The sequence below is a fragment of the Guillardia theta genome, assembly GCF_000315625.1.
Source record: "Guillardia theta CCMP2712 unplaced genomic scaffold GUITHscaffold_30, whole genome shotgun sequence".
Taxonomy (NCBI): domain Eukaryota; class Cryptophyceae; order Pyrenomonadales; family Geminigeraceae; genus Guillardia; species Guillardia theta.
The window spans coordinates 290842-315071 of NW_005434644.1; the positions used below are offsets into that span (position 1 = coordinate 290842).

The window sequence follows — 24230 nt, forward strand, 5'->3', positions numbered from 1 at the left end:
CCCTTGATTCGAAAGTGCAATGGGGAATCTGAGGGGGTAGGGGTCCCTCTGGCCTAAGGGATTTGCAACGGCGAGCGCTGAGCATGTACCCTCAGGGGGAGAAGCAGGGGGAGGAGGAGGAGGAGGAGGAGGAGGAGGAGGAGGAGGAGGAGGAGGAGGAGGAGGAGGAGGAGGAGGAGGAGGAGGAGGAGATGGAGACGGAATCAGCGATCGCTACTGATAAGAGCAAGAGATCGATCATTCCGTTCGGAAACAAGGTGTATGAAGTGCGCAGGCAACAAGAAAGGGCCAAGACAGCTGCGGCAAGGGAAGTGAGGAGGCAACAAACGGCGAGGGCGAAGGCAAGAGAGAGCTTCTTCGCCGCTCGCAGTCAAGACGCTTATGCCTTGGTGCGAGAGAAAGATCAGATCCCATTCCTCGATTACGCTTCAAAGAATCTCACGCGAATTCCACTGGAGCTGCTGCTGGGCCCGAGGATAGAGAAGCTGTAAGGTTAAATACAGGCGATATCTCACAACTCAAACGCCTTCACCTTGCAGACACTTGGGTTTCAACATGCTCGAAAGCCTCGACAGGAGATTCTTCCATCTTCGATCTCTGAGAGTGTTAAATCTCGACCAGGTGATGCGAATCTCGGCCTCTTCTACCGCTCAACTGAACTTGATGCGAATAGAATGAGCTCAAGATTATCAATGCTGACTTCAGTCAGCTGGAAACTCTCGAGATCCTTTCAATCAAGGTGAGAGAGCAATTCTCAGATGCTCACTGCTGACGAGAGTCACAGAGTAACAAGATCGAGGAGATTGACTACCGCTTCTGCAACCTCACCAACCTGACCGAGCTCAGCTTGTGCAACAACGAGATCAAAGAACTTCCGCACTCCTTCGGAAAACTATCTAAACTTCGAGCCCTGTGGCTGACTGGGAACAGCCTCCGACGTCTTCCCCATGAAGAGATCATCACGTTGGCAGATTACGATCCTAAGACTGGCAAGAGATACAAGATCTGCGCTAAGGGGATAGGCTCGCTGACAGAGCTTGAGGAGCTGTTCGTAGAATGCAAGTGAGTCTTGACGTGAGACATGCGAACAAGAGGGCTGATTCGTTCCCAGCTCCCTCGAGGAGATCACCAGCGACCTGGCAAACTGCAAGTCTCTGCGGTATATCAACTTGAGAAGGAACATGATCCGCGAACTGCCACCAGTTCGTGCCATGCAAGGAAAGACATCCAACTCTCCTGACGGTCTTCGCAGGCGCTGTCAAGACTGGAGAATCTACAGTGTGTGTCTGCAAGTTCAAACAGATTCAACCTGTTCCCCGAGTGCTTGTTCAACTTACCTTGCCTCTCTACCCTCGACCTGAGTTACAACAAGATTCAATCTCTGCCAGAGTCCGTCATGAAAGCTACATCCCTTACAGATCTGGACCTTTCGAACAATCCCTTGAGACAGCTGCCCAGGTACACGTTGCATTTCAGGGTTGAGCATATGACTGGATGTTGCTGCAGCATCGTCAGCATGACCAACAACCTCTTGTTCCTACGGACTGAGAACTGTCGCAAAACTCTGGATGGCAAGATTATCGGCCCAGGTACAGCAAATCTCTGCATGTTAGACACTTTCACGATGAGCGCCTGACGCGGGGCTGATAAGGGTGGCGGAGGCTTTACACTCACTCAGACTCGAAGCCGCACGTGCAGTTTGCAGAGCAGACCCCTGAAAGCATCACTGTAAGGGAAGCAGAGGCTCGACCGAGTGAGCTAACTCTGAGCTGATGCCTTCTCATTCGTCCTCATCATTTCTATTTCAGAGACTTCCTGCGCTTCACTGTACCCCAAATATTTCAACTGCGAAGAAGCTTCTGATCCCGATCGGAAACTTGAAGTGCGGAACTACATCGAGCAGAAGAAAAGATACGATTCGATCCGTGTCATCACTCCGATGCTGCAAGACTTGAATTTGATAGACTGGAGGGAAGCAAGAGCGAGGACAAGTCATGCTGAGTCCAAACTGCTGCAAAATATGAATTCGATCAAGACTATGGGCTTTCGAGGTCTAAATTCCTTGTCGATTCAGGCAAATCATCGTGTGGCAGGAAACATTCCGCGATCAAAGCTATCTCTGTCAAGATTCTCCTCGTCACAAACTTTCTCCCAGGTAGTGCGTTGAAAATGACAATCTCGGCAGTCTGAATCTCATTCACTAGCGTTGTTCGACAAGCTACGAGTCCCTCATGTATTTCACCAGCCCTTCCACTCCGTTTTCCTGCTCTCGGCCTTCCACCAAACAATTGTAAATTTTCTGTGAATTATCTGGCAAGAACCATGTACACTAGAACATTTTCTTTAAATAGAAGGTACTAAGCTAAGGAAGAGGAAATGGGCATAATGCCAAGCTTACACCTGTGTACCCTGCATTTCACCATTCATGTCGTGGAACAACTCATTTGGTTGAACTTGATATGTCTGCAAAATGTGATCAGGAGAGTCAAACAAGCAATGCAGTCAGACCTGATGTCCTGGGAACTCGTAACCAGCGCTCTGTCCGTATCCAGAACTCTGTCCATATCCAGCACTCTGTTGACTTCTCAGTTGAAGATTTTGATGCACTACTTGTTGCGTCATCGGAGCATAGAGTTGAGAATTTTGCTGCTTTGGAGCAACAGGCGAATATTGCATTTGTTGATACTGCATCTGACTAGGAGGTGCATATGCCGCCTATGGAACCGAAAGATCACTTTTAAAGTATTGGAACTTTGCAATGGTATACCTGGTTAGAGACAGAAACGTACTGGACGCTTGGAACTGATTGAGGAGCTTGCATAATGGTCACCGGCTGCTGCTGTTGCTGCACATACTGTACTGGCTGGATGTACTGTACTGGCTGTTGCTGTACTATCTGCGTTGTTTGCACAGGTACTTGCTGTCTGGTGACGGTGTATTGATTGCTAGTAAATTGCCTTTGCTGAGGCTGAGCGCTATTCATTTGAAGCTGGCTCTTTGACACCATCTGACCTGTTGCTGGAAGGAAGAAGTACTGTTCTTCATCTTTCTTTTCTTCTTTTGTCATTTGTACGTTCTGAGCTGGATCTCCGTATGCTGTGCGAGGAAGATCCACTTCGTAAAACGTTCCAATCGTGCTTCGAAAGCCAAGGCGGACTAACAAACCCAATCATTGTAATAAGAGAGCAAACATTTTACCAAAGGTTCCAGCAGGGCCAGGTATTCTCTCACGGAGAACATCAAGTCCTACAATTGTTGTCATTCATGAGCGTAATCAACTCGAGTGATCGTACCTTGACCATACACATCTTCCCCGTTGATAAGCTGCAAGACGTCACCGGGTTGAATTTTCCTGCTGAGGTCTGCAGGGCCTCCTTTGACAAGTCTTTTCACAAAAACGACCATTCCTCCAGTCCTCATATCAATTCGTTCACCAAATTTGATCCCAACCTGAAACACAAATAGTGTCAATTGCATTTGACTGCTTGCTAAGGTGTTTGTGTATTACCCCCCGCAATTGAGTGTTGTAGGTGACTGGAGCATACGTTTGGACTTGCGTGAATTGTCTTGGCTGTGTATAGGTCACCATGGGTGGAGGTGAAGGCATGGAAACAATCTTTCAATAGGTTAGTCCGATCAATCAGCAATATTGCTAACAATACCTGTACAGTTCCTTGGATAGGCTGTTGAGTTGTGACGTACTGGGTACTTACCATCTGAGGCTGAACAGTCTCGAGATGGATAGTTTGAGTTTGATTGGAAGGATATCTTGGAGGAGACATTGGAGCATAAGCTTGTTGTTCTTGATAAAACTATTGACCAACTCAGTTCCAGAGTCTGGCAACAATGAGGTTAACCTGAGCAAAAGTCTGTTGCTGATACTGCTGAGGACTTGGCTGATACTCTCTAAACATCTGTGGGAATCTCAGCCTGTCCCCCCTCCATGTGGATGACTTTACCATCTGCTGCTCATTTTGGTTACTCAATCCTTGGGTAGCAAAATCATCCTTCGGCTGCAGCTGCTGTTGCTGTTGCTGCTGTTGCTGCTGTTGCTGCCCAGCCACGGGATCGAAAAATCCTTGTGCACCAGCATAGTTGTCGTAGCTTTGATAGAGCGCTCCATCCCTGCTAGCATACAGATTTGTGTTCGACATCTGGCTAAATTCTGTTGTCAGACTGCCAAATCATGAAACCGATATGGATTAATATTGACATCATGCGCTGTAATTGGATTCAATCAATTAAAAGAGCTTCACGTGATTAAAGCTCAAATGGAGCAAGACACTCAGCTCATGTCAAATAGATGGAAAAGATGATATAACACTACACGTGGAGACATAAATTGCAAAAGAAGAAAATGTAGTGGTCTTGTAGACCTTGGGAGGGAAAGGGGTAGATGAAAACCCAGAATCAAACCAAGATATAGACGACAGGTCAAATTCTCTGAACGAGGTTTTAGAAATGACAGAAGGAAGAGAGGATCCTCACAATCCTAGAGATGTGACCATGTTGTTTCATTACTGGCTTCAGACTACGACAGCGGCACAGGAAAGATTTGATAGCATGAATTTTCATGAACACACAAACCAGATAGGAGGAGAAGATCTAATTACGATCTTAGAAACAGAGTATTGGGAGCATGGGACGTCTGAGGAGCTAAGCAGCGAGGCAGAGGCAAATTTTGAAGGGGAAACGGGGGGAGAGAAGAGACTGGGGTAGGAAATCAGCTGATCAGTGTTGTCTGCAAGCAAAAAGCAGAAAAAAGTGAGTGAACAAGGGTAGGAGTCAAGGAGGGAGGGGAGAAGCGGAGAGGAGAGGGCGAGAAGCGGATTGGAAGAGGAGGAGCGGGCTGGAGCGGACGGGCAGTGGAATTCAGTGATTGAAGGAAGGGGTGGTAGCAGCAATACGACGAACAGGGGTGGTGTCACGAGGGAAGTGGGGTTATACCCTGCAAACACAGGGTGGTACTGTAAGACGGTCATGACTCCGGCTACAGCAGGGGGTCAGGTACCTGCTACCACCCCTATTCAAAGAACAAGGAAATACCGATAGGATCAGAACACGTGAAGGAGGAGGGTAGGGTGTATAGAATTGTTGATGGTGGGTAGGCTATGGGGTGGTGGTGGTATTTTCATGTTAGATGTGCAGGGGTCCATATGGCGTCCTGCGAAGAAGATCGGGGGGTAGTCATTTATCCTCAGACGCTAGGGGTGATTCCGGTTACTATGGTAAACGACAGGGGTGGTTTCTCCTCAGCGTTCAGAGATTCGATACGGGCAAGAAACATTTCGAAAATGTCTGGTAAACCATGAAATATTTCAACTACAATTAAAAGATCAAGGTATCCCAATTTCATCTTTCTCCCAAATTTAGCCACCCCCACCCCCTGGACTACTGGAGATCCCGGAGTTCAATCCTTTCCGGATTGATCTTATGGACCCGACCCCCTTCCTGTAGTACCTAATTGGTACCCCTACCCCCATCGGGTACTCGCCCACGTCAGAAGAGTTTAGGCTACCCCAACAACTCACTTTTTTCACGGTACTACTTCAACATCAAAGGAGCAGCCTCGAACCTTGGCGTGTACAAGGGGGATGACCTGCATCAGTGTGTGCCACCCCTCACCCTCACTGCCCTTATGGTAGGTCCGCGGGGGCTCCCGGGGGCCGACCGTACCGATGGGTGGGGAGTCCGAGTCCGCCGGGCTGTGCGGCACTGGGCGGCGGACCTCATCCCCCTACACACCGTCACTCGGAGGCTCAGTCAAAAGTCAAACAGCCTGAGTGCAGCAAACAGTGCTCAAACAGCTTCTCAAACAGGCTCAAAGCAGCAGCAAAGCAGCAAACTGAGCAGCCGCTGAGCTCTGAGTTTACTCAAAGATAAGTTAAATATCACAGTGATGCCAGTGCCCCCGGCCGTGACCGACGGTCTGCCGGGCCGGCGGTTCTGGGTTCGTCCGAGTCGGAGAGCACAGCCTGCGGCACCGACGGCGGCACTGCTCCCGGAGTGACTCAGGCAGTCGCCCGCCGGTACGCCGTGACGGTAGTCCGCCGGGCCCAGGACTTCCGAGTCACTGCAGGACTCCGGGCCTCCGATCGTTCTGCCACGCCGGGCCGCGCGATTTGAGGCCCATCACGCGACTCGGAATCAATGATTGCCCGGCCCGCCGGTGCGCGTCCGATGCCGGGCACCCGGCCCCCGGTAACCGGGTGCGGTGGGCCACTTCAGTGTAGTCCGGGTCTTTGCCAACTTCTGAGGGACTTTAACTTATAGAGTCAAGTTTTGCACTAAAGTACAGTACAGTGATCTCAGTGGTCCTAGTTAACTGGCGTCACTGACTCACGTCACGGTACAGGCGGCTTGCCAAGTTGTCACAGCCTGTTCTGAACGCCCCCGACTTACTCGGACCGTTGGCGCATGATGCCGTCTGATCTCACTGCTGGTTCTAGAGGTACAAGAGAGGATCCAACCTGACAGCTGCCCGAGCACCAGAAGCAGGGCTTCGTGCGAATGCTGGGCTAGGAGATCCTGAGTGAGGACTCCTGGCAGTCAGACTCCCGGGAGGACGAGGGCTGATGGAGAGAGGAGGGAGCGAGTGTGACCAGCTCATGGAGGTGCGATGAAGTTCGAGCTCAAGAGGAGACAGGCCGATCTGAGAGACCCTGCTGCCGGTGCGGGTGGGACTGGCCGCGTCATGTTCCTGGTCTTCAGGCTTCACAGTGTCCCTGCTGCCGCTGCTCATGTGCTTCTGCCAGGACGATCAACGGGAGGGAAAGGCAGCACGGAAGTGACCTGCAGCCTTGAGACGAGCTCGTGCTTGGCGCCTTCCTGTGAGAGACCATGCTGCCTCAACTCACCCTTCAGCTCTGTCGTCCTCATCTTGAGGACGCTCCGGAGGAGTCGCTGCAGGAGCCGTCAGAGAGGAGGCGACCCAGGCCCTCGCTCCTACCGTACTCCGCTGCAGGCTACGCCGATGGATATCTTGGGACATCATCTTCTTGTGCATATCCTCTAGGGTCGACCTGACAGGGAGGATCAACAACCTTGTATCAGCCATATGCTGCTGAATGAATGCCTTGGAGGAGGAGGAACTGAGTCGAGATTGTCCTGGAGGAATGGAATCAGCATTCTACCGAGGGGAGCATCTCGAGAGGATGCGATTACAAGGTTCGCAAGAGGCTGGAGTCGTCCTACCCATCGTTGCTCTTGTGGGCGATACCTGCGTCGCAATGAGATGAAGAGACATCACATTGATCAGCTGGCAGACCCGTTCAAGTCAGCCTTGTGCTTCCCTGCCTGTCTTTCTTTCATCGTCTAAAAAGCATCGTCATATGACGCAGCAGCTTCTTGTGGTGGTTTGACCCCTGTCATCGCTATCTGCCGCCTAACGAACGCCTGTACATCTTTTGAGAAGACAGATCGCCTCTGTGTTTGTGTCCGCAACCTGCAGCGACTTGACGGCGTTCACTTGGTTCCGCCGGTAGAAACTCTTTGCGCGAGAAATGTACGTGAAGCTCTTGGAAGGTCGTCAGGGACGAGGAGCGTGAAACACTTCACAGACTTCTTCACTCGACTTGGTCATCATGAGCTTGAGCAGCTTGTCGAGCCTGCTAGATGTGTTGACCCAGCGACTGCGATTTCGGTCACGAGGCGACTGTAGAGCCACCAACTGACTCGTTAAACTTCTCTTCTAGTTGTATTCCGTTCACTGCTACTCAAACCGGCTTCAGCGTTCGAAGGCCCGTCAAAGTCACCTTGAATCACCGCTGAGCCTCTTTGCTTGGAAGTCGTCACTTGCTGATTTCGTCTTATCGTCCTGTCATACAAGCTCTCCATCACATCTCGAAAGCTTCAAGTGTCGGATACCGCAAGAGCTCCAGCGCGTGTCTTGGAGTTTTCGCGCTCCATGAAATGATGCAGCTGCAGTAGGACTCGTACATGCCTCCTCAGACTCTCTCTCCTCCCTCCCTCACCTGGCTCAGCCACTGCTGAGCTTCTGCTAGAGAATCGGCACAGAGCAAGTAAGAGCTTGACGAGTCAGGGACCTTCACTCCCTTCGTCTCCTCCTGCCTCTCATCTCCAACAGGCTCGTCCTTCTCGCGAACAAGGACGAGGAAAGCAAACTTGTGCTCAGGGACCGCGAGTTGCTAGGGAGAGGTCAGCACCGCAAGCGTCTTCTGCCGGCTGCTCACCGTGGCCTCATCCTCTGGTATCAAGTGAGCGGATTCGATGTCAGCTACAGCGGCCACCAGTTGCAACTGAAGATGGTTTCACTGACATCGCACGCGGACATCCATGCCTGTCTTCACCTCATCCCCCTCGCTCCTCCCTGTGAAGATTCCTGTTCAAACCACCTCAGCTGGTCCTGCCCCTCAAAGGTCGTTCGCGAAGCAGACCCGTAGACTTGGGGCCATTAGGAACCTGACTTGAGCCCGAGACTGTATCTTGCTGCTGCTGCTGCTGCTGCTGCTGCTCCTCCTCCTCCTCCTCCTTCCTTTCAGTCTGCAAGAGCGAGAGAGGTCGTAAGGAGCACATCACCACCAACAAGCTGTAGCTACGGTGATGTCCAAGAAGCAGAAGAATTGCTGGAACCATCTTCCTTCGCTCTCTCCTTCTTCTCTGATCCACAGCGGCCCAGACTTGTAGCTCTCAGACTGTCCCGCAATCACCCGAGGAGGAGGAGACTCTGGTAGCTTACCAACTCTGACGGCTCCATCCCTCCATCGTCAACGTCCTCCCGAGTCTCTTTGACGCGATCTCCTACGAGAACAAGAATCACTCACTGTTGATCACTTTGTAGGTGGAAGTGCCATGATAGGGCAGAGCTGACATCTTGAGTTCTTCACAGAGGAAATCCACCTGCATGAGATGAATGTGATTGAGGCCTTCAAACAAGACAACAAGGGCACCATAATAACATCATTGGATCGAAAGCACAACTCTGTCGATCTTCCGAAATTTTTGATCTTTCCCTTCCTTGTCCTGTAAATGGACCAAGATTAGCATGTCTGCATATTTGACGTACTGATGGCGCAAACCGAATTGGTTTCCACGATCGTTCAACAAGAGCTTCGGACCCAACGCTAGTCGGCAACCAATCCTACAAACACCAAGTCAAGGCAGAGGAAGAGGGGAGCTCGTCAAACCACGTCAGGCTTACCAGGACTCGCTGCCAGCTGTCGTCCTGCTGTTGCTGTTGCTCAACTTCTTTCAGAGGGGTCAAACTCTCGACGGAGGAGACCCCCAGCAACCATTCGAATGTCCTGGGAAGAGCGCGAGGTGAGGGGAGGGAGCAAGGAGCTTGTCTTAGTGCAAGCAAACCTTCGGATCATCTCAACCTGCGATGCGTCTGCCGCTTCCTCCACTGCCTCGAGTCTCTTCTCCAGGTCTGCTTCCATCACCTCCTCCTCCACCTGACGGTCTGCTAGCGGAATCCTCCCCGGCGCCAGCAGCGTCAGGTCAGCCTGCATGTCCTCAGCCTGCAGGAGGTCAGGCAATCGGAGGAGCTACACTCCTGGACCTGCGACCACTCGTCGAGCAGCTGCAGGTTGCGGTGGAACCTGAATCTCATCACGAATCGTCCCCGCAGAACCTGCTTGTCTTGAGTGTCGGACAGTACCCTGCCGCTCCATGCAGCGTCGATCTCTTCCACCGTCCCCAACTTGGTGATGCTGACGATGGAGCAGGAGGGGCGGTGGCGGGCGAGAGTAAAGAGCTTCAGGAGCACCTGCCTGTCGTCCTTCCTGTCCAGCTCCAGACGGTACAACCCGCTGGGGTTGCTCTCGTTGAAAAGGAGGAGGGGGCCAACGTGGTGCAGCACGCGGTTGTAGCTGCTCGGGCCGAGGAAGCGAGCCGCTCTGTGCAGGACCTCCTGGTCTACTACGCGACTAAGCAGCAGGCGGAAAGCCGTCTCCTTCTCAGCTCCCTCCTCCAGCTGGCCGAGGATCTGAAGGAGGTGCTTGACCGAGAAGGTGTAGTCGCCCGTGACCTTGCGGAGCTCGAGCATGCGCTGCAGGGGCGAAGGGCTCTTGCCAAGGATCGAGAGCAGCTGCTGGAGGTCTTGCTGGCCGAGCTCACGGACGAATCCCTTCTTCACCTCCATCACGTCCAGCTGCATCCGGGCAGGGGCGGCAGGCAGCTCGAAGTTCTTGTCCACAGGGACCCTCTTGCCGTCCACGCGGAGGTTGCGCCAGGTCTCCGACGACGTTCCTCGCATGTACCTGAGGAGGCAGTCGGCGATGGCTCGATGCCTCTCGTCCTGCAGCAGGAGGTCGTAGCTGCCGGTGAGGTTTGGGAGGAGGACGTTGAGGTGGAGGGAGGACGCGAGGAGGGCCTGCTCCTGCATGGGGAAGCGCGAGACGAGGCTGAAGCGGATGCCGCGACCTTGAACAGCATCAAGGAGGAGTCTGATCCCGTCGGAGAAAGGGTTGTGATCGAGGAAGAGCACGGTGAGGCTCGAGTTCTTGGAGATCGCGACCGAGAGCGCGCCACAAGCTTGCTCGGGGATGCTGCAGCTGCTGATGTCTAGCCGGGCCAAGGTCGTGCTGCGAGAGATGCAGTCTGCAAGGACCGCCGCTCCTCTCTCCTCCAGTCTGTTCCAGGAGACGTCAAGAGAGGTGATGCTTCTGCTCGCCAAGAACAGCCGCTTGCTCGCTCCTTCGCGCCCCTCTTCGACGTCCAGCGATCCCCCTAGTGCATGCAGGATCATCGCCGACCCGTTGGGTCCTAGCGAGTTCCAGGACAAGTCGACCTCGCGCATCGTTGGATGTTTCCCCAGCACGCCAGCAAGGCTCGTTCCTCCCTCCTCTCCGATGGAGCAATTCTGCAGGGACAGCACCTGGATACTGGAGTTGACCTCCAGCCCAGCTGCGAGCATGCGCATGCCTCGGCCCCCGATGTTGGTGTTGTTCAAGCTGAGCTCCTGCAGGGCACACGCCCTCCTGGAAACCAGCTGAGCGAGGATGGAGCAAGGCTGAGGGCCGAGGAGGGCAAAGTGAACGGAGAGCTTGGAGAGTGAAGGGCAGGAGGCGACGGCCGTCCAGAGCTCCTTCCCCTCCTTCATCCTGGTAGTTGGGCTATGCAGACAGACTTCCGTCACGAGCATGTTATACTTGAGAGCGCTTGCTAGCGCGTGCATCTCCTTCGTCTCCTCCTCCGTCCCCTTCCTGCTCCGCATGAAGGGGTAGTCACGCACCACCAACCTCCTTGTCGCCAGCTGCTCCAGGATGAGCTTGTCCGGCCTGATCCTCTTTATCACGCAAGCTCTGAGGTACTCTTCCATTGGATGCTTCCTTCCCGCCATCATCAGGTAGTCTTCATCAAACATGCTGCTGCTACGTTCTCCCGCACCCCCTCCCTCCCCCTGCATGGCCACATCCTCGTACGCGTTCATGGTCTCGTAGACCAATCTCGTCACTCTCGGTACGGCAGGAACTTCTTTGACGAGCCTCTCTCTGTATGTCTCCGCGCGTGCCTGCTCATTCAGCGCAAGCTGACCGTCATTCTTGATTTGATCGCTGAACTGCTTCAACGTCCGGAGGCTCCCGCCGAACATGGACTTGCGCCTGCTGATAAGTCAGCCTCGCTGCACGAGCACGGGACAGGGTAGGCTACTGGGAGCCTCGTTATGAGTCAGCAAGCAACAAGGGTGCAACCTCTTGAGATCTTGTCGTAGCAGCAACGCTCGTCGCTGCAGCTTCTGAAAGCGAAGGTCGTCGTCGAGGTCCATCTTGACCTGGCAAGGTCTCAGCTGTCACAGATCAGCTCGCGCAAGTCGGGAGGCGACCTTGGACAGGATAATTTGACACAGCTTGTAAGAGTTCTCGAACGCCTTGTCCTTGAGCTTCCTCCCCCAGTCCTCCGATGAAGGATCAATCCCAGACTCTATCAACGACTGTTCCGCGTCCTCTAGCGTGAGCTGGCATGCACGAGTCAAGTCATGAGCCAGCCTGCGGCATGCTGAAGCAACATCTCACCTTCAGCTCAACTGCCTCTTCGTTGAGGATCTGCGAAGTCGACTCGCACCATGCCGAAAAGTGATCGGACATTCGCTGCCTGTTGTAGTACCTGTACGCCTCCCTTGCGCTGTACAGCATCGCGCAGTAGCCATCAGCAAACAACTCCGGGTCAGCTACAGTGTCGAAGTACTTGATGACAGCTTGATGCTGACCCATCCAGGCATAATCGTACGCTCTTAGGCCTCGATCGCACCGCAGGTAGCGTTGGGCTCCCGCCCTCTCCAGGACCTTGACCATGTCCAGATCCCCGTGCTTCGCCGCAAGCATGAGAGGAGTCAACCCCCGCTCGTCCGCATGATCGACATGTCTCATCAAGATGCGCGCAAGAAACTCCAGCGACTCATGTCTTCGAGCTCCGACCGCTTGATGAAGCACGTCCTGACCCGCCTCGTCCCTGATCAGCGCAACCTCGTCGTCTCTCCCCTCCGCGTACAAGTCCAGCACGATCGTCTCTAGCGTCTGCGTGTCCTGCGCTAGGACGGCTTGCAGGAACTCTCTCCGCACCTCCCTCGCCCATGAGCATCGCGTGCTTCCTAGCGGGCACCGGCATCGCTGCATGCCCCACCTGACGATCCGTTGACAGCGCTTGTCAGTGTCAAAAGACCGCCTAGCTACTAGCTCTAGTCCGGGCCGCCGGGTCGGAGTCCGAGGCTCTTTTACTCAAAGTTAAGTTAAAAATCAGTACGAGGACAAGTAAGTCCGAGGCTCCATACGGCGAGAAGAGAAAAGACAGCGAGAACCAACTTGGCAATCCTCATCCTGCCGAGCGCTGTCCCCCAAACTTAACTGATACCTTCACTTAAATCAGTACGGGTACAGACATCGGATCGGATTGCCGGACACCTGCTCTGAGGCGAGCTCACTCTCACTACGTCAGTATCCTCGAGTTGAGTGAAAGAGACCTGGCGGCTGCTCCGACATGGTTCCCAGCGCTGCCTATGGGGCGACGATGCTGGGGTCGGCGGCGATGAACAACGTGTGGGTTACGTACTCCATCCCCTTCTTCTCCTCCAGACTCTCCTCTTCCTCCTTCTTCCTCGGACAGGCGCTGTACATGGTGTGGAATGCGCTCAACGACCCTCTCATCGGGTGGATATCCGACATGTCGCCCGGCCTCATGCGGAGGAGGATCCCAGCGATCCGGTACGGAGGACCCTTGTGGGCTCTCGTGTTTTCCCTCTCATGGCTGGACTGGGGGGACGAGGGGCATAAAGGCTCTTTCCTCTCTGCCATTCACTTCACCCTCGCACTTTGCGCGTATGATGGGCTGCTGACTACGGTGGAGCTGAATCATGGTGCCCTCCTCGCCGGTGAGTTGCCTCCCTATCATGCATATGGCGATTCGCCATGGCGATATGATGAGGCTGGGCGAGGACGGAGACCGCACAGCGGACTTACCAGCTTATGGCAGATATCTCGAGCTCAGTGGAGGATCGTACAAAGCTGAATCAGGCCTCCGCGATCGGAGCGGTGCACAGAAGGGGAGGAGACCGGGAGAGGAAGATGATGACGGTGCTGCTAGGTGATTGGGTCTTGCTCCTCCTTCTTCGGGCACATGTACTGGAACCCCGTTCCCGGAGCCGACCTGCATCTCTTCCGACGCTTCAGGTGGGAGGAGAGGAGGGGCTTCAGGGCGGCTGAACCAGAGGGGGCAGTGCTGTCGTGTCCCTGATCTCTGCCCTCGCCTTTACGTACTCGGCGCACGGGATATCAAGACACGAGCAGGTCGAGGGGGAGGGAGGAGGATGGAGGGAGGAGGGAGGGAGGGGAGTTGAGGCTGTTCTATGTCAGAGCCTTGAGCTCAAGGAGAAGTTGGAGGAAACGAGCTCCGAGCTTCACCACAAGGCATCGACCCGCAAGTCAGTGGCCATCGTGATGAAGCAGCTCTGGAACCACAAGAACCTCGGGGTATTCACGCTAGTCAGCGCCCTACAGGTCCTGCTGGACCCTGAGGAGTCTAAGGACCTGAGCCAGCGTAGGTTTTCGAGTGCACGTTCGAGAAGAACTTCCTGTCGTCATTCGTTGACGTGCTGCTGGTCGACTTGTCCCGCAAGACCCGAAGGTCCTCACGCCTTCAAGCAGCGACGCTCTGACCTCCTGCCGCCAGCCTCATCATCTCCACCTCCTTCATCCTACCATGGCTGACCACCATCCTTGTCGGCCCGTTTGTGAACAAGCATGGCGTGTATCGGCTGCTGCAGATTGCCTTCACTCTCAAGGTTCGACTCGATCTTTCCTCGCCCTCTTCGACATCTGACGCCCTCCCGCCTTACAGCTCATGCTGAGCATGGTGGCTCTCTGCATCGGGTACAAGCATCAGGTCTTTATCGGTCTCTTCGCCGTTGCCACGAGGGTCTTGACCGAGTGCGTCTGCCGACAAGTGAGAGAAATCTGCTCGACATCGACGTCTGGAAATTGTTGACTTCTCCTCCTCCAGAGCACAATGGTTCTAGCGGACCTTGCTGACGAGGTTCTTGCTTCTTCCTAGCTACTCCTCGTCTCCTCTCCGCCCTCTCCCTCGTTCCTCCAGTTCTGCTTTCCCTTACGTCATTGATGCCTCCCCCTTCTCTCCTTCCTCATTCACACCGAAAGTGATTTCTTGGCAAGGACAAGTACCTCCACATCCGCGACAGGAGCATGAGGTGAGCTGTTTCCAGCTGCCGTAACTCGCCTCCTCCTCCCCTGCCCCGTTTCTCTCCCTCCTTCAATCATTCCTCCCTCCTCCCTCCTCCTCCTCCTCGTTCCTCCTCCTCGTCCTCCTGCTCTGATTCCGTCACGCAGTGCGACAGTCATGGGCACCAACGCGCTCTTCACGAAGCCGGGAGAGAGTCTGGTCGATTCCTTGCACGAGCATGCAGTTTCTTAATACAGCTTGACAGGCTCCGATGCTGGGTTGGGCCATTCTCAACTATCGCTCCTCCGATTCCAAAGGGATAGGACAGGGACAAGGACAACAGGTGAAGGAGGAAGACAAGGAAGAGGGAGGAGGAAGAGGTCTGAGGGAGGGAGGGAGGGAGGAAGAGGAGGGAGAGGGAGGGAGGGAGGAAGAGGAGGGAGGGAGGGAGGGACGAGGAGGAGAAAGAAGTTTGAGACGGGGAAAGGAGCAGTGCATCACTGAAATTTGTTACTCCTTCAGACTACTCTGTTCTACTGCCTGGTGCTTGGACCTCTTTTCGTAGCTAGCGCCCAGTTGGTGCTGTGGCAAAATTTCAGGGTCTGCCCTGCCCTGCCCTGCCCTGCCCTGCCCTGCCCTGCCCTGCCCTGCCCTGCTCTCCTGTTCTCGTCTAATGGCGTTGCAGCTGCGCGGCGAGTACTTGGGGAAGGTGAAGGAATTTATCAACCAGAAGGACCTGGAAGTCGCTCTATCGACGGGAGCGAGCGTCTTCCCTTCTTACAAGGAGACTTGAACGCGGGGAAGGCGGCGGGAGGGCGAGGGCGAGTGCACGTACGATTACCGGGGAAGGGATGGAGGAGGGAAACATTTTAGAAAGGCTGTGTGAGCTCCTAGGAAACATTAAGATAGCAGGGAGGAAGGGATGAGAGGAGGGGATGAGAGGAGGAGACTCATGGGAAGTCTTTCTGTACAGTAGAAGAAAAGAATAAGATCGTATGTTACAGAGTCATCAGGCTGCTCCTCGCCCTCCTCCCCCCCCCTGCCTGCAGGCTGCCCTTAGCCAGCGTCTGGAGGTGCCTCAAGTTGACGCAGTCGGAGTGCTTGTGCTGAGGAGGAGTGAGGAAGAAGGAGACAACCGCAGGGAGAGGAAAACCTTTGAGCAGTACAAGATCTGCCCGTCCGTGAGGAGGCCGAAGGAGGGCGTCAAGTTGCATCCCTTCTCGATGCACTTGGAGTGCCGAACGTCCACCATGGTCGACCTGCAGGAGAAGATCAAGAGGAGAAGAGGACGAGGGAGGGGCAAGAAGAAGAGGACGAGGAAAGGACAGCAAAAAAACAGAGCGATGGAGGGAAGAAGGGAGGGAGGAGGGAGGTAGGGGATGAAATCCGAGGAGAGCGGAGGGTGGAACGAAGGGATGAGAGTATTGAGCAGGGTAGACCTGTCAGCATGAGCTGCACACCACAAGGGGACTCGCTCTGCCTTGTCCCCGAAGCTCGCCCTGCGCATGCAGTCTGCCAAGAGGTGTAAGCAGGGAGCAGGTCACTCTACTGCCCGACCTGGAAACTTGCAGTGCTTGTTGAACAAGTCCACATGGTGCGGCTCCCGATGCTCGGCACAGAACCTTCTCTCCCCTTTTACCTCCCTAGGATGAAGGATCAGCGAACAGGCACCGGAAAAGCTCCTTCCTCCTCCCCCCCCCCCCCCTCCTCCTCTCCCTCCCTCTTCCCCTGCCTCACCCAAATTTTGCGACTTTCGTGCACAGAGGAGACTTGCAGACATAGCTTGCTATCTTCTTCTGCCCTGGTCGCCTGCTGAAGATCAGCTGGAGGGTTGGCACGTGCGTGCGATGTACCTGTGGGCCTCGCAGTGGGTGAGTCCCCCGTTGCGGTTGTGAAACCCGAAGACAGCTCGCGTACAACAACCCTCCACCATGCAGAGCTTCTGCGCCGCAGGAGTGAACGAGAGCCGCAGATCGGACAGTGTGAGGAGGGTTTGGGGTTGAGGAAGCTACGAGAAGAGGAGGTGGAGGAGGTGATAAGGATGGGAACATTCAGGGAGAGGAAGGAAGAAATACAAGGAAGAGGCCTCCACTCACTCTTATAAGAACATGCTTGCTGCATTTGTGCATCACGCAAAATCTTGGGCGATCGCCTGCTTCACCGAAGGCCCTACAGCATCATCATCGACATCGTCGACATCCACCGCAAGGATGCTGCTCACGGAATCTTCTTGCAGCCCAGAGGGTATTCGCACCTCCTCCTCTTCTCGTCCTGCAGTCAAGACGTCACGGCAAGGCTGACGCAAACCACTCCAACGCACAGGAGACTTCGATCTTCTCTCCGACTGGGACTGGAAAGTTGCAAGCGACGTCCAGTTTTGGAAAACCTTCTCGTCCGCCCTCATCTGCAGGTACCCGTACTTGGGGTAACTTCCTGACAGCTTGTGCTGTGCACAGAAGCCCAGGGACTGGTGGCAAGGGTCCGACCATGACGCTTGTCGCGAGCAGCCCTCGGCATGCCCTGAGGAGGCAACATCAGTGGCGGGGGACGAGCAAGGGGGTAGGAAGAGCTCACGGCACTTCTGGTGCTTGAAGTCTACCGAGTCAGCTGGCGCATGATCCCTACAGTACCGCGTGGATTCATTCCAGGGGTCGAGAGGGTCGGAGGACTTGACGACAAACCTGCACGGGAGGTGGTCAGGTGCGGGGAGGGCAGCAAGCAGACGGGACGCACGAGGCCGACTTCCCGCAGTCATGAGAGCTGCAGAGATAATTGCGAGGCTGATGGGTATGGTGCGGGGATTGACTTCTCGAACCCTCCCTCCCCTCCCGTGGCGGAGTGATCGGACTGGTTCACACGTCAGTAATTACCTCCCGGGACCACAGGGAAGCCTCACCTCAACCTCTCCCCCATGTTCGTCTCTCCCTTGTTCTGCATCTCAGCTGAGGATACCGTGGACCAGGCCATGTGCTCTATCGCAATGTCATCGCTGTCTAGATTCCAGTTCGACACGGGATCTTGCAGAAGGGCTGCTGCCCCGCTGTGCTCCCTTGGGAGCGAGACCGAAGACGAGAGCTGCAGCACGCCGAGACGATCGTGCGCGTCTGACGCTGATCCCTGAGGGGTCAAGGAGGAGTCCAACTCTGCCCTCGCGTCTTGTTGAGGGCTTGAGGGTCTGGGAGAGGTCAGTCCGTTGGTTTCCGTTAGTCGGAGGTCTTGGTCGAGGTCCTTGCAACCGGACCAGCTCCTCTGCAGCCACGAGATCAGCCAAGTGTTGTGCTAGCATGCCTGCCTGCCATTACCGGATAACAGCCAGTGCTCTCATTGCTGCAAGCCTCCCTGATGTTCAAGGCAGGCTGTCAGAACAGAGAGCGGCAGAGGGCAGTGAAACAAGTTTGAGTGGAGAAGGGGGAGGCAGGCAGGAGATCGGGACCATCGAAGCAGCGCAAAACGTATGAGAAATGAAACAAGAAGTACCATGCGAGCAGAGTCTCTTGAACGATCCCATCGCCGAACAACACCTGTTCCATTCCTTCAGGGATTCTGACAATCTATCCGGACCAAACCGGTGCTAGCCAACGAACCTGTCGATTCACCGCGTGATGTCGTGGATGCTCGACGTCAGAGTGAGCACAAAGCTTGAGGGTATCATGCGCCAGCACAGAGCTCGTCTCATCATGGCTACTGACAGTCAGTACCCAACAAAACAGGATGATGCCCGGAGCCACAGAGACGTATTTCCACTCATGCATGCTGAACAGCAATACAATGTGATGAAACTTCGTTCAACCTTTACATGTTTTAGCAGCACAATATCACAAAGAACGCAAGGCATTACCCAGATGAATGTATGTCAAGATCGTATCTTGTTCCATAGCAGCTTATTTCACCCACAATTCTGGCGGTGACAACATCTTGGCGGTCGCATCCTATTCAAGAAGCAATAACTAAGATTGTACAAAGACAAAGGATGATTGAGAACGATTGTACCAAGACAAAGAATGATTGAGAAAGATTATACAAAGACAAAGAATGATTGAGAAAGATTGTACCAAGACAAAGAATGATTGAGAAAGATTGTACAAAGACAAAAGACAAAGAATGATTGAGAAAGATTGTACAAAGACAAAGAATGATTGAGAAAAGGCTGGTAAAATGCAATGTAATAGCATGTCCGAAACCCAGCCCCGTCAGCTACACTTCAGAAAAGGTCTGCATTTCCAAGAGTAGTTCGGACCAAGGGGTCTGGAGGTGCCTGCCTGCTTCAAAATACAGCCGAAATCCTCATGAGCTCCCTCATTGAGATTCCTGGTGAATGTCCCCTCATCCCTCCTTGTCATCTGCTCCTCTCTTCCACTCCCTCTGCAGTTACACGATTCTCCCGACAGGCTATGTAACAGAAAAAAGCGACCTCAAGTATCCCATCCAACAACAGAGTAGTTGCTCTCGCACCTTCACATGCTTTGAATACCCAAGTTTGACTTTCTACCACTTGTCTTTCTCTTCTTCTCGCTACTCTCTCAATGCCATCGCCGCCGCTTCCTTCTCGTACTTGGATCCGCCATTTCGCTTACTGACCCCTACACCCTTCTCATCACCTTGTACCCCCATGCCTTACATCATAACTTTTAAAATTGAAGTCTCCATCCAATTTAATTTCAAAATTTGGACCCCTCAATGACCTGAAAATGAGTGTCAAATAAGGGGTACATCAACTTCACATCGACACATTTTGATTTCTCTATCTATATTTGGACTACCCCTACCCTCCTCCTTGAATCCCCCACCCCAATTGATAAAGCAGATTGCAGGTCGTAATTCGGTCATCTGAATTGGCTGGGTCCAATATACACCGGTACTTGCACATGGTTCTTAGGAGGGTGGGGGTGGGGCGATGGCTCTCAAGACCCGGTGATCGGAGGTTTGAGGGGGGGTAGTGGGGTAGTGGAGCCACCGCTACATAAGGAATCCGTTTTACTTAACGCCCCTGGCGGGGGCGGGCCCGGTGTTAAACAGGATCCGGCGGCCCCGGGCCGGGCCACGGGCCTCGGCGCTGCCCGTCACTGACTGAGTGCCACTAGTGGTCTTTGTACTACGGTAGCTGACATGATCGGACTCTGTGTGTACCTGACACTGTGACTGATCTCCGTGGCCATGGAGTTCAGCACCGTGCCGGGTTATGTTTGACTGAGAGTCTCAGCATGAGTCTCTTCCTCCTCTCTATCCGATGATCCTATCAGTCCCCCTTCTCAGTCTCTGCTCGGAGTACCGCCGTTAGTACATGTTGATTTCCTTGCGTGATCAAATCTTCTACCTTCACGCAACGGCTGATTTCGTCCCCTACCCGGAGTCTCATCGCGCAAAGGCTGTTGATACGTAAGATGTTCGCCCGATCACTCTTCAACTTGAAAGAACACCGCAGCGGAATCTCAGGAGCTGGGCATGCTCTCAATGCGCAAGGCTTTAAGAAGAAAAAGAGGATGAAGTAAGGAGGAAACCATCGACTCAAAGAAAAGGTTTCAATGAGCTGACAGTTGTGTATGCCTCTCTCTACTCGGGCAGGGGGATCGTAAGAGGCTTGCCCTTGGTAACGGACTTGAATCTGGGGGCGTTGGACCCGGGCGTGAAGAACTGGAACTTCGATCATCGCAAGCAGAGGTCAGCAAAGGTTATGAACGCACCTCAGCTTTGGTTCCAGCCCAGTCGGCACCAGCCTCCTGCTGATCGTAGAAGTTGTAGTGTTTCCTGAAGCTGTTCATCCAGGGTCAATGCAGGTCACAAGACAGCTGAGGTGGGTGAGCAGGCGCTTGCCTGTAGATCGAGCGAGTCGCCTCCTTGTCGGCCTCCTTCCACGCGAACAGCCACTTGAAGATGATCAGGGGATGGAACAGCAGAACGAGGACAGCCAGAGCGGCAGTAGGCAGTGTAGGTGGAGGATGTGAGCACATATGGTTCAAGCAGCTACCTGGGGGTCCACAGGAGGTAGAGGCTGACCTGCCAGCACCTGTACAGTGTGTCAGAGGAGCTCCAAGCACAGTGACAGAGGGTGTCGTGCCGCTTTCACGTCTTTCTCCATCCTCTCAGCAGACCACAGCCTTGGGTATCTTCTGAGGACCTGATTCCACCCTCAGGTAACTGAACAGTTCAAAGAGACGTTGCAGTCAACCTGGCCGTCTGCATCCAGCAAGAACTTCTCGTAGTTGAGAGTGATTCGCGTGATGTTGTTGGGGTTGGGAAGGTTGGTGGTCATGTACCTGAATCACACATCGAAGGAAGTCAGGAATAAGCGGAATGCAAGGAAGCAGGAGAGGGATGGATGGATGGATGGATGGATGGATGGATGGAGGGAGGGAGGGAGGGAGGGAGGGAGGGATTTAAAGATGAACATGATCAGTACACGGAAAGGATCAGTGTGCATCTGGCATGTTAGATGCAGGTCCTCTGTTGATCAGCTCACCGGTACAAAGGATGAGTGAACTTCCCTACGATGTCTGTCTTGTCTGTAACAATAATGGGACCTTTCAACGAGCTCTTCATTCCATACTGCTGGGCCACCTTCAAAATGCAGTCAGTCGACAAACTATTGAGTTCCCGCTCTACTTTGATCCTGACAGTAGCAGAGTCGTCCGGTTCGTAATCTCCTTGATCCGTAGGGAAGCAGATCGCGTTGAGCCCTTGATCTGCGTACTGCAAGACGAGGGTCTTGAGGGCAGGGATCTGAGTGACTGTCTCCGGGTCGTCCAACTTGATATTCATCACTATTGTAGCCTTGCTGCCCTTCAACTTCGACAGTGTTTTCTGCTTACCATTCACAGGGATGGGGATGTCTTCAAGCGATTCCGGGCTGTATACTTCTTCGAGAAGAAAGTCCTGGCGCTTTCGGAAACTTGGACGATCCAGCACGTCAGCGCCCATCGGTGCTCTCGAACCCAAGGCGGAATCTTCAGCGCCACTGGCAAGGGGCGCGGCGACCACAAAAGCACCTGCGAGCTGAAATACTTGTCTTCTGCTCAACAATGAGTTAGAAGTTGCTTGATCAGTTTGATCTGAAGGTCTCGCGGACATCGTAGCTCCTCTGGACGAACAGGACGCGCTCCCTTGTTGCCGTCGTAAGCAAGGGGATCCTGCCACTGAGAACGCTGCTGCTCGATCGACAAGTAGCGAGGAGGCAACTACGAGCAAGCCAGCAGCACAATTCCAGAGACGAAGTTGTATCATCGCTCGTCTTGTCCTCTCATCCTCGCGCTCTCCTGCTCCCTTCGCCTTCATGTTCCCTGCGGCCACCGCCATATCACAGCTTATGACCCCCATCCTGAGGCGGGCCGTATTGATGTCCACCCCCCCCACCTTCAGTTTTCCACATGGAATACTCCTCACCCCCATGGATTACCACCCCACCTATCATTTCACAGTCAATATAACCCCATCTCCATACTTCTTTCACCCCACCCATCTATCTCCATCACCACCTTCGAAGGGTAACCCCCGCAAACCCTCAACTACCCACCCTCAAACTTTCCATGATTTTGGTACTTGTTTTGTGGGGTACAATCCCCTGATTATTCCTAGGGGGGGGGGGGGTAGGTCAGTATTCTGGGTCGATTGAAGGGTGGGGTAGAGATTTCTGGTCAACCATCTTTACCCCCCTCACTTTCCCGGAAATAGAAGGGTGAGGCGAAACATGTTCGCGCTCGTCCGGCAGACTGTGGTGAGCGATGAGGCGATGGCGGGGGTTGGTTGCCTGTCTGAGAGCTGCAAGAGCTTATCTTGTGCTTGTTATCCCGTGCTAAAGCTACTTGTTCTGTCTCCGTGGATGGTTGGCCTTGACGAAACGAATTGAGCACAATGTCATGTTGCAGTGTGTTCGACGGTTTCTGTATCTTAGCCTTGATGCTGCATGAATTTGTTTCTGGATCATCTTATATGATTTGATGTGATCAAAGTTGGACACGATGCTCTCTATTGTTCTACCAGAAATCCATGATAGATCGCTCATATGCATACGCAGGAACTCTTGCAACAGAGCCTGGTTGTTTCAGACAATTGTACCCATCAGTCGTCTGGCGGTTTGTTGTATGGAGCGATTTGCTATGATGTTGGAGGCTGCTGCCCAACTGAACAGTCTCAACAACTTTCAAAGTCCTCTGGAGGTTCTCTAGCAGCGTGAGAGACGCGCTATGGATGCTTAGAAGTCTCGTGACCTCGTGTAATTTCGGCGTATTGTTTTTCAAGCTGTATCGCCCGACCAGTGATATCGCACAGTCAGCAGCAGTGAGAGGGATGCCCTCGCATGTATAACTTATTAAATCATCTCTGAAAGAATTCTTCAAGTTTTTGTGTGACACTCTTGAAAGTATTCCTCAAGATATTGTGTGAAAACTCTTGATCCGCTCTCGACACTAACTTGATGCCATGAAAATAGTGACGGCAGGTTGGGTTCAATGCTCTTGTATTCATCTACAATAATAAAGAGAAGGATGCACTTGAACAAAGTATGGTGCTAGCGACTTGATAACGCCGGCCTCATCCTTTTGATAATTTCTTAATGCTCCTCCTTGGAATCTTTCTGGGCACGTCCGACACTTTGCCATCCAGTGTTGGTCTATCCATCGAACATCAGATGACAATCAAGCAGCAAGCAAGCAGCATACCACTCCAGATCGCGCAGCCATGATCGCTTGATAGGCTTTGTATGCCTCTTGGGTCTGGAAGGTGAACGACTCCATGGGCCTGCTGTTGCTCTTTCCACCGCAGCACCATCCGCCGATATGGCTGAGAGGGTTTCCTTCTTCCTCAAGCTCACGGGTGAGGTAAACCTGAGCAGATTCTCAGCAAATCAAACGCTCAGCAGTCACCGCTCACCTTCACGATAGCATGGGGGAAGATGACAAGTCCCATGACAGCAAACGAGTAGACGACGGCAAACAGGAACAAAAGATTGCAGAGAAGGTACAAGAACACATTGATTCCGATGATGATTCTCTGGATCACCACATCACTGTTAGCTGTTGGTCCAAAGAAATCCTGTCAACAACCGTGTTAGTCGGGCAAACAGGAAACACCAAAATGACACACCTGGATGTTGGCCTTGACAAAGCCGTGAAGCAAATCAAACAAGAGAGCAATGACGAAGTATCTTGAGAGACGTCAAACTCGAAGAGGGAGCAATAGGAGCTTACCGTTGAGCAAGCTCCCAAAGAACTGGTACGGTGTATCCCCAGAACTCTCCGGAAAGAACGCTGACCTTGGCCACATTCTCAATTGGCCAGCAATCCTCACGGCAAGTGAGCTATGAAAGCTTTTCAGAAAGAAGCTTCGTATCCAACATTGACAAAACCTGGCAGGTTCCAAACGCAGCGGCTTCCTTCTTCTGAGCGACAATTCTACGGTTTGTCACACCAAGCTTCCACACGCGATTTCCGCATCCGCACAAGAGCATTTCCCACCTGCATAATAGTGAGACTGATTGGCTGGGAATTACTGCAGGTTTGCTATCACCAGGACGAGCTCAGGGGCTCCTCCTTGTGGAAGAAGATCTCCTCCCCTGGCATCAGGAGCAGGTTGGCAGTCACGTCATTCTCGTCCAAGATTGCTTCTTC

At 53.4% G+C, this 24230-nt stretch overlaps 8 protein-coding genes across 8 annotated transcripts; 3 read left to right on the forward strand and 5 right to left on the reverse strand.

Moving 5' to 3' along the window:
- Positions 1-555: 555 nt before the first annotated feature.
- GUITHDRAFT_138199 (hypothetical protein) lies at positions 556-1773 on the forward strand (the record flags this gene model as incomplete). Its single annotated transcript, XM_005833376.1, has 7 exons — positions 556-621; positions 674-739; positions 785-1062; positions 1112-1202; positions 1253-1458; positions 1507-1589; positions 1679-1773. The coding sequence occupies 7 exons, from the start codon at positions 556-558 to the stop codon at positions 1771-1773; spliced, it is 885 nt and encodes a 294-aa protein (XP_005833433.1).
- A 465-nt stretch (positions 1774-2238) lies between these two features.
- GUITHDRAFT_162948 (hypothetical protein) lies at positions 2239-4121 on the reverse strand (the record flags this gene model as incomplete). The annotated part of the gene is made up of 10 exons (XM_005833377.1): positions 3960-4121; positions 3858-3914; positions 3663-3812; positions 3509-3616; positions 3294-3450; positions 3199-3246; positions 2768-3156; positions 2509-2574; positions 2401-2463; positions 2239-2310 (listed from the first exon to the last, which is right to left on the reverse strand). The coding sequence occupies exons 1-10, from the start codon at positions 3960-3962 to the stop codon at positions 2239-2241; spliced, it is 1113 nt and encodes a 370-aa protein (XP_005833434.1). The 5' UTR covers positions 3963-4121.
- A 6563-nt stretch (positions 4122-10684) lies between these two features.
- Positions 10685-11137, reverse strand: GUITHDRAFT_70556 (hypothetical protein; the record flags this gene model as incomplete). The annotated part of the gene is made up of 1 exon (XM_005833378.1): positions 10685-11137. A coding segment is annotated over one exon (453 nt), but the record flags the coding sequence as incomplete, so codon positions are not given.
- Positions 11138-12936: 1799 nt separating this feature from the next.
- On the forward strand, positions 12937-15424 carry GUITHDRAFT_107660 (hypothetical protein; the record flags this gene model as incomplete). Its single annotated transcript, XM_005833379.1, has 13 exons — positions 12937-13327; positions 13429-13487; positions 13540-13625; positions 13673-13742; positions 13809-13925; positions 13997-14079; positions 14125-14236; positions 14293-14397; positions 14625-14659; positions 14799-14850; positions 14897-14974; positions 15154-15210; positions 15317-15424. 13 exons carry the CDS (start codon positions 12937-12939, stop codon positions 15422-15424), a joined length of 1353 nt encoding a protein of 450 aa, XP_005833436.1.
- Positions 15425-15629: 205 nt separating this feature from the next.
- On the reverse strand, positions 15630-18383 carry GUITHDRAFT_162949 (hypothetical protein; the record flags this gene model as incomplete). Its single annotated transcript, XM_005833380.1, has 14 exons — positions 15630-15737; positions 15785-15890; positions 16071-16143; positions 16189-16274; positions 16369-16440; positions 16485-16573; positions 16728-16800; positions 16853-16902; positions 16952-17151; positions 17206-17312; positions 17528-17880; positions 17934-17970; positions 18109-18152; positions 18216-18383. 14 exons carry the CDS (start codon positions 18381-18383, stop codon positions 15630-15632), a joined length of 1566 nt encoding a protein of 521 aa, XP_005833437.1.
- A 1697-nt stretch (positions 18384-20080) lies between these two features.
- GUITHDRAFT_152358 (hypothetical protein) lies at positions 20081-21921 on the reverse strand. Its single transcript, XM_005833381.1, has 8 exons — positions 21232-21921; positions 21089-21186; positions 20798-20885; positions 20687-20746; positions 20597-20635; positions 20443-20495; positions 20313-20382; positions 20081-20262 (listed from the first exon to the last, which is right to left on the reverse strand). Exons 1-8 carry the CDS (start codon positions 21544-21546, stop codon positions 20182-20184), a joined length of 804 nt encoding a protein of 267 aa, XP_005833438.1. The 5' UTR covers positions 21547-21921; the 3' UTR covers positions 20081-20181.
- Positions 21922-22294: 373 nt separating this feature from the next.
- On the forward strand, positions 22295-22953 carry GUITHDRAFT_152359 (hypothetical protein). Its single transcript, XM_005833382.1, has 2 exons — positions 22295-22339; positions 22640-22953. Exons 1-2 carry the CDS (start codon positions 22313-22315, stop codon positions 22796-22798), a joined length of 186 nt encoding a protein of 61 aa, XP_005833439.1. The 5' UTR covers positions 22295-22312; the 3' UTR covers positions 22799-22953.
- Positions 22954-23106: 153 nt separating this feature from the next.
- Positions 23107-24169, reverse strand: GUITHDRAFT_152360 (hypothetical protein). Its single transcript, XM_005833383.1, has 7 exons — positions 24130-24169; positions 23969-24077; positions 23811-23920; positions 23707-23767; positions 23494-23655; positions 23283-23447; positions 23107-23233 (listed from the first exon to the last, which is right to left on the reverse strand). The coding sequence occupies exons 2-7, from the start codon at positions 24068-24070 to the stop codon at positions 23174-23176; spliced, it is 660 nt and encodes a 219-aa protein (XP_005833440.1). The 5' UTR covers positions 24071-24077; positions 24130-24169; the 3' UTR covers positions 23107-23173.
- Positions 24170-24230: the final 61 nt, after the last annotated feature.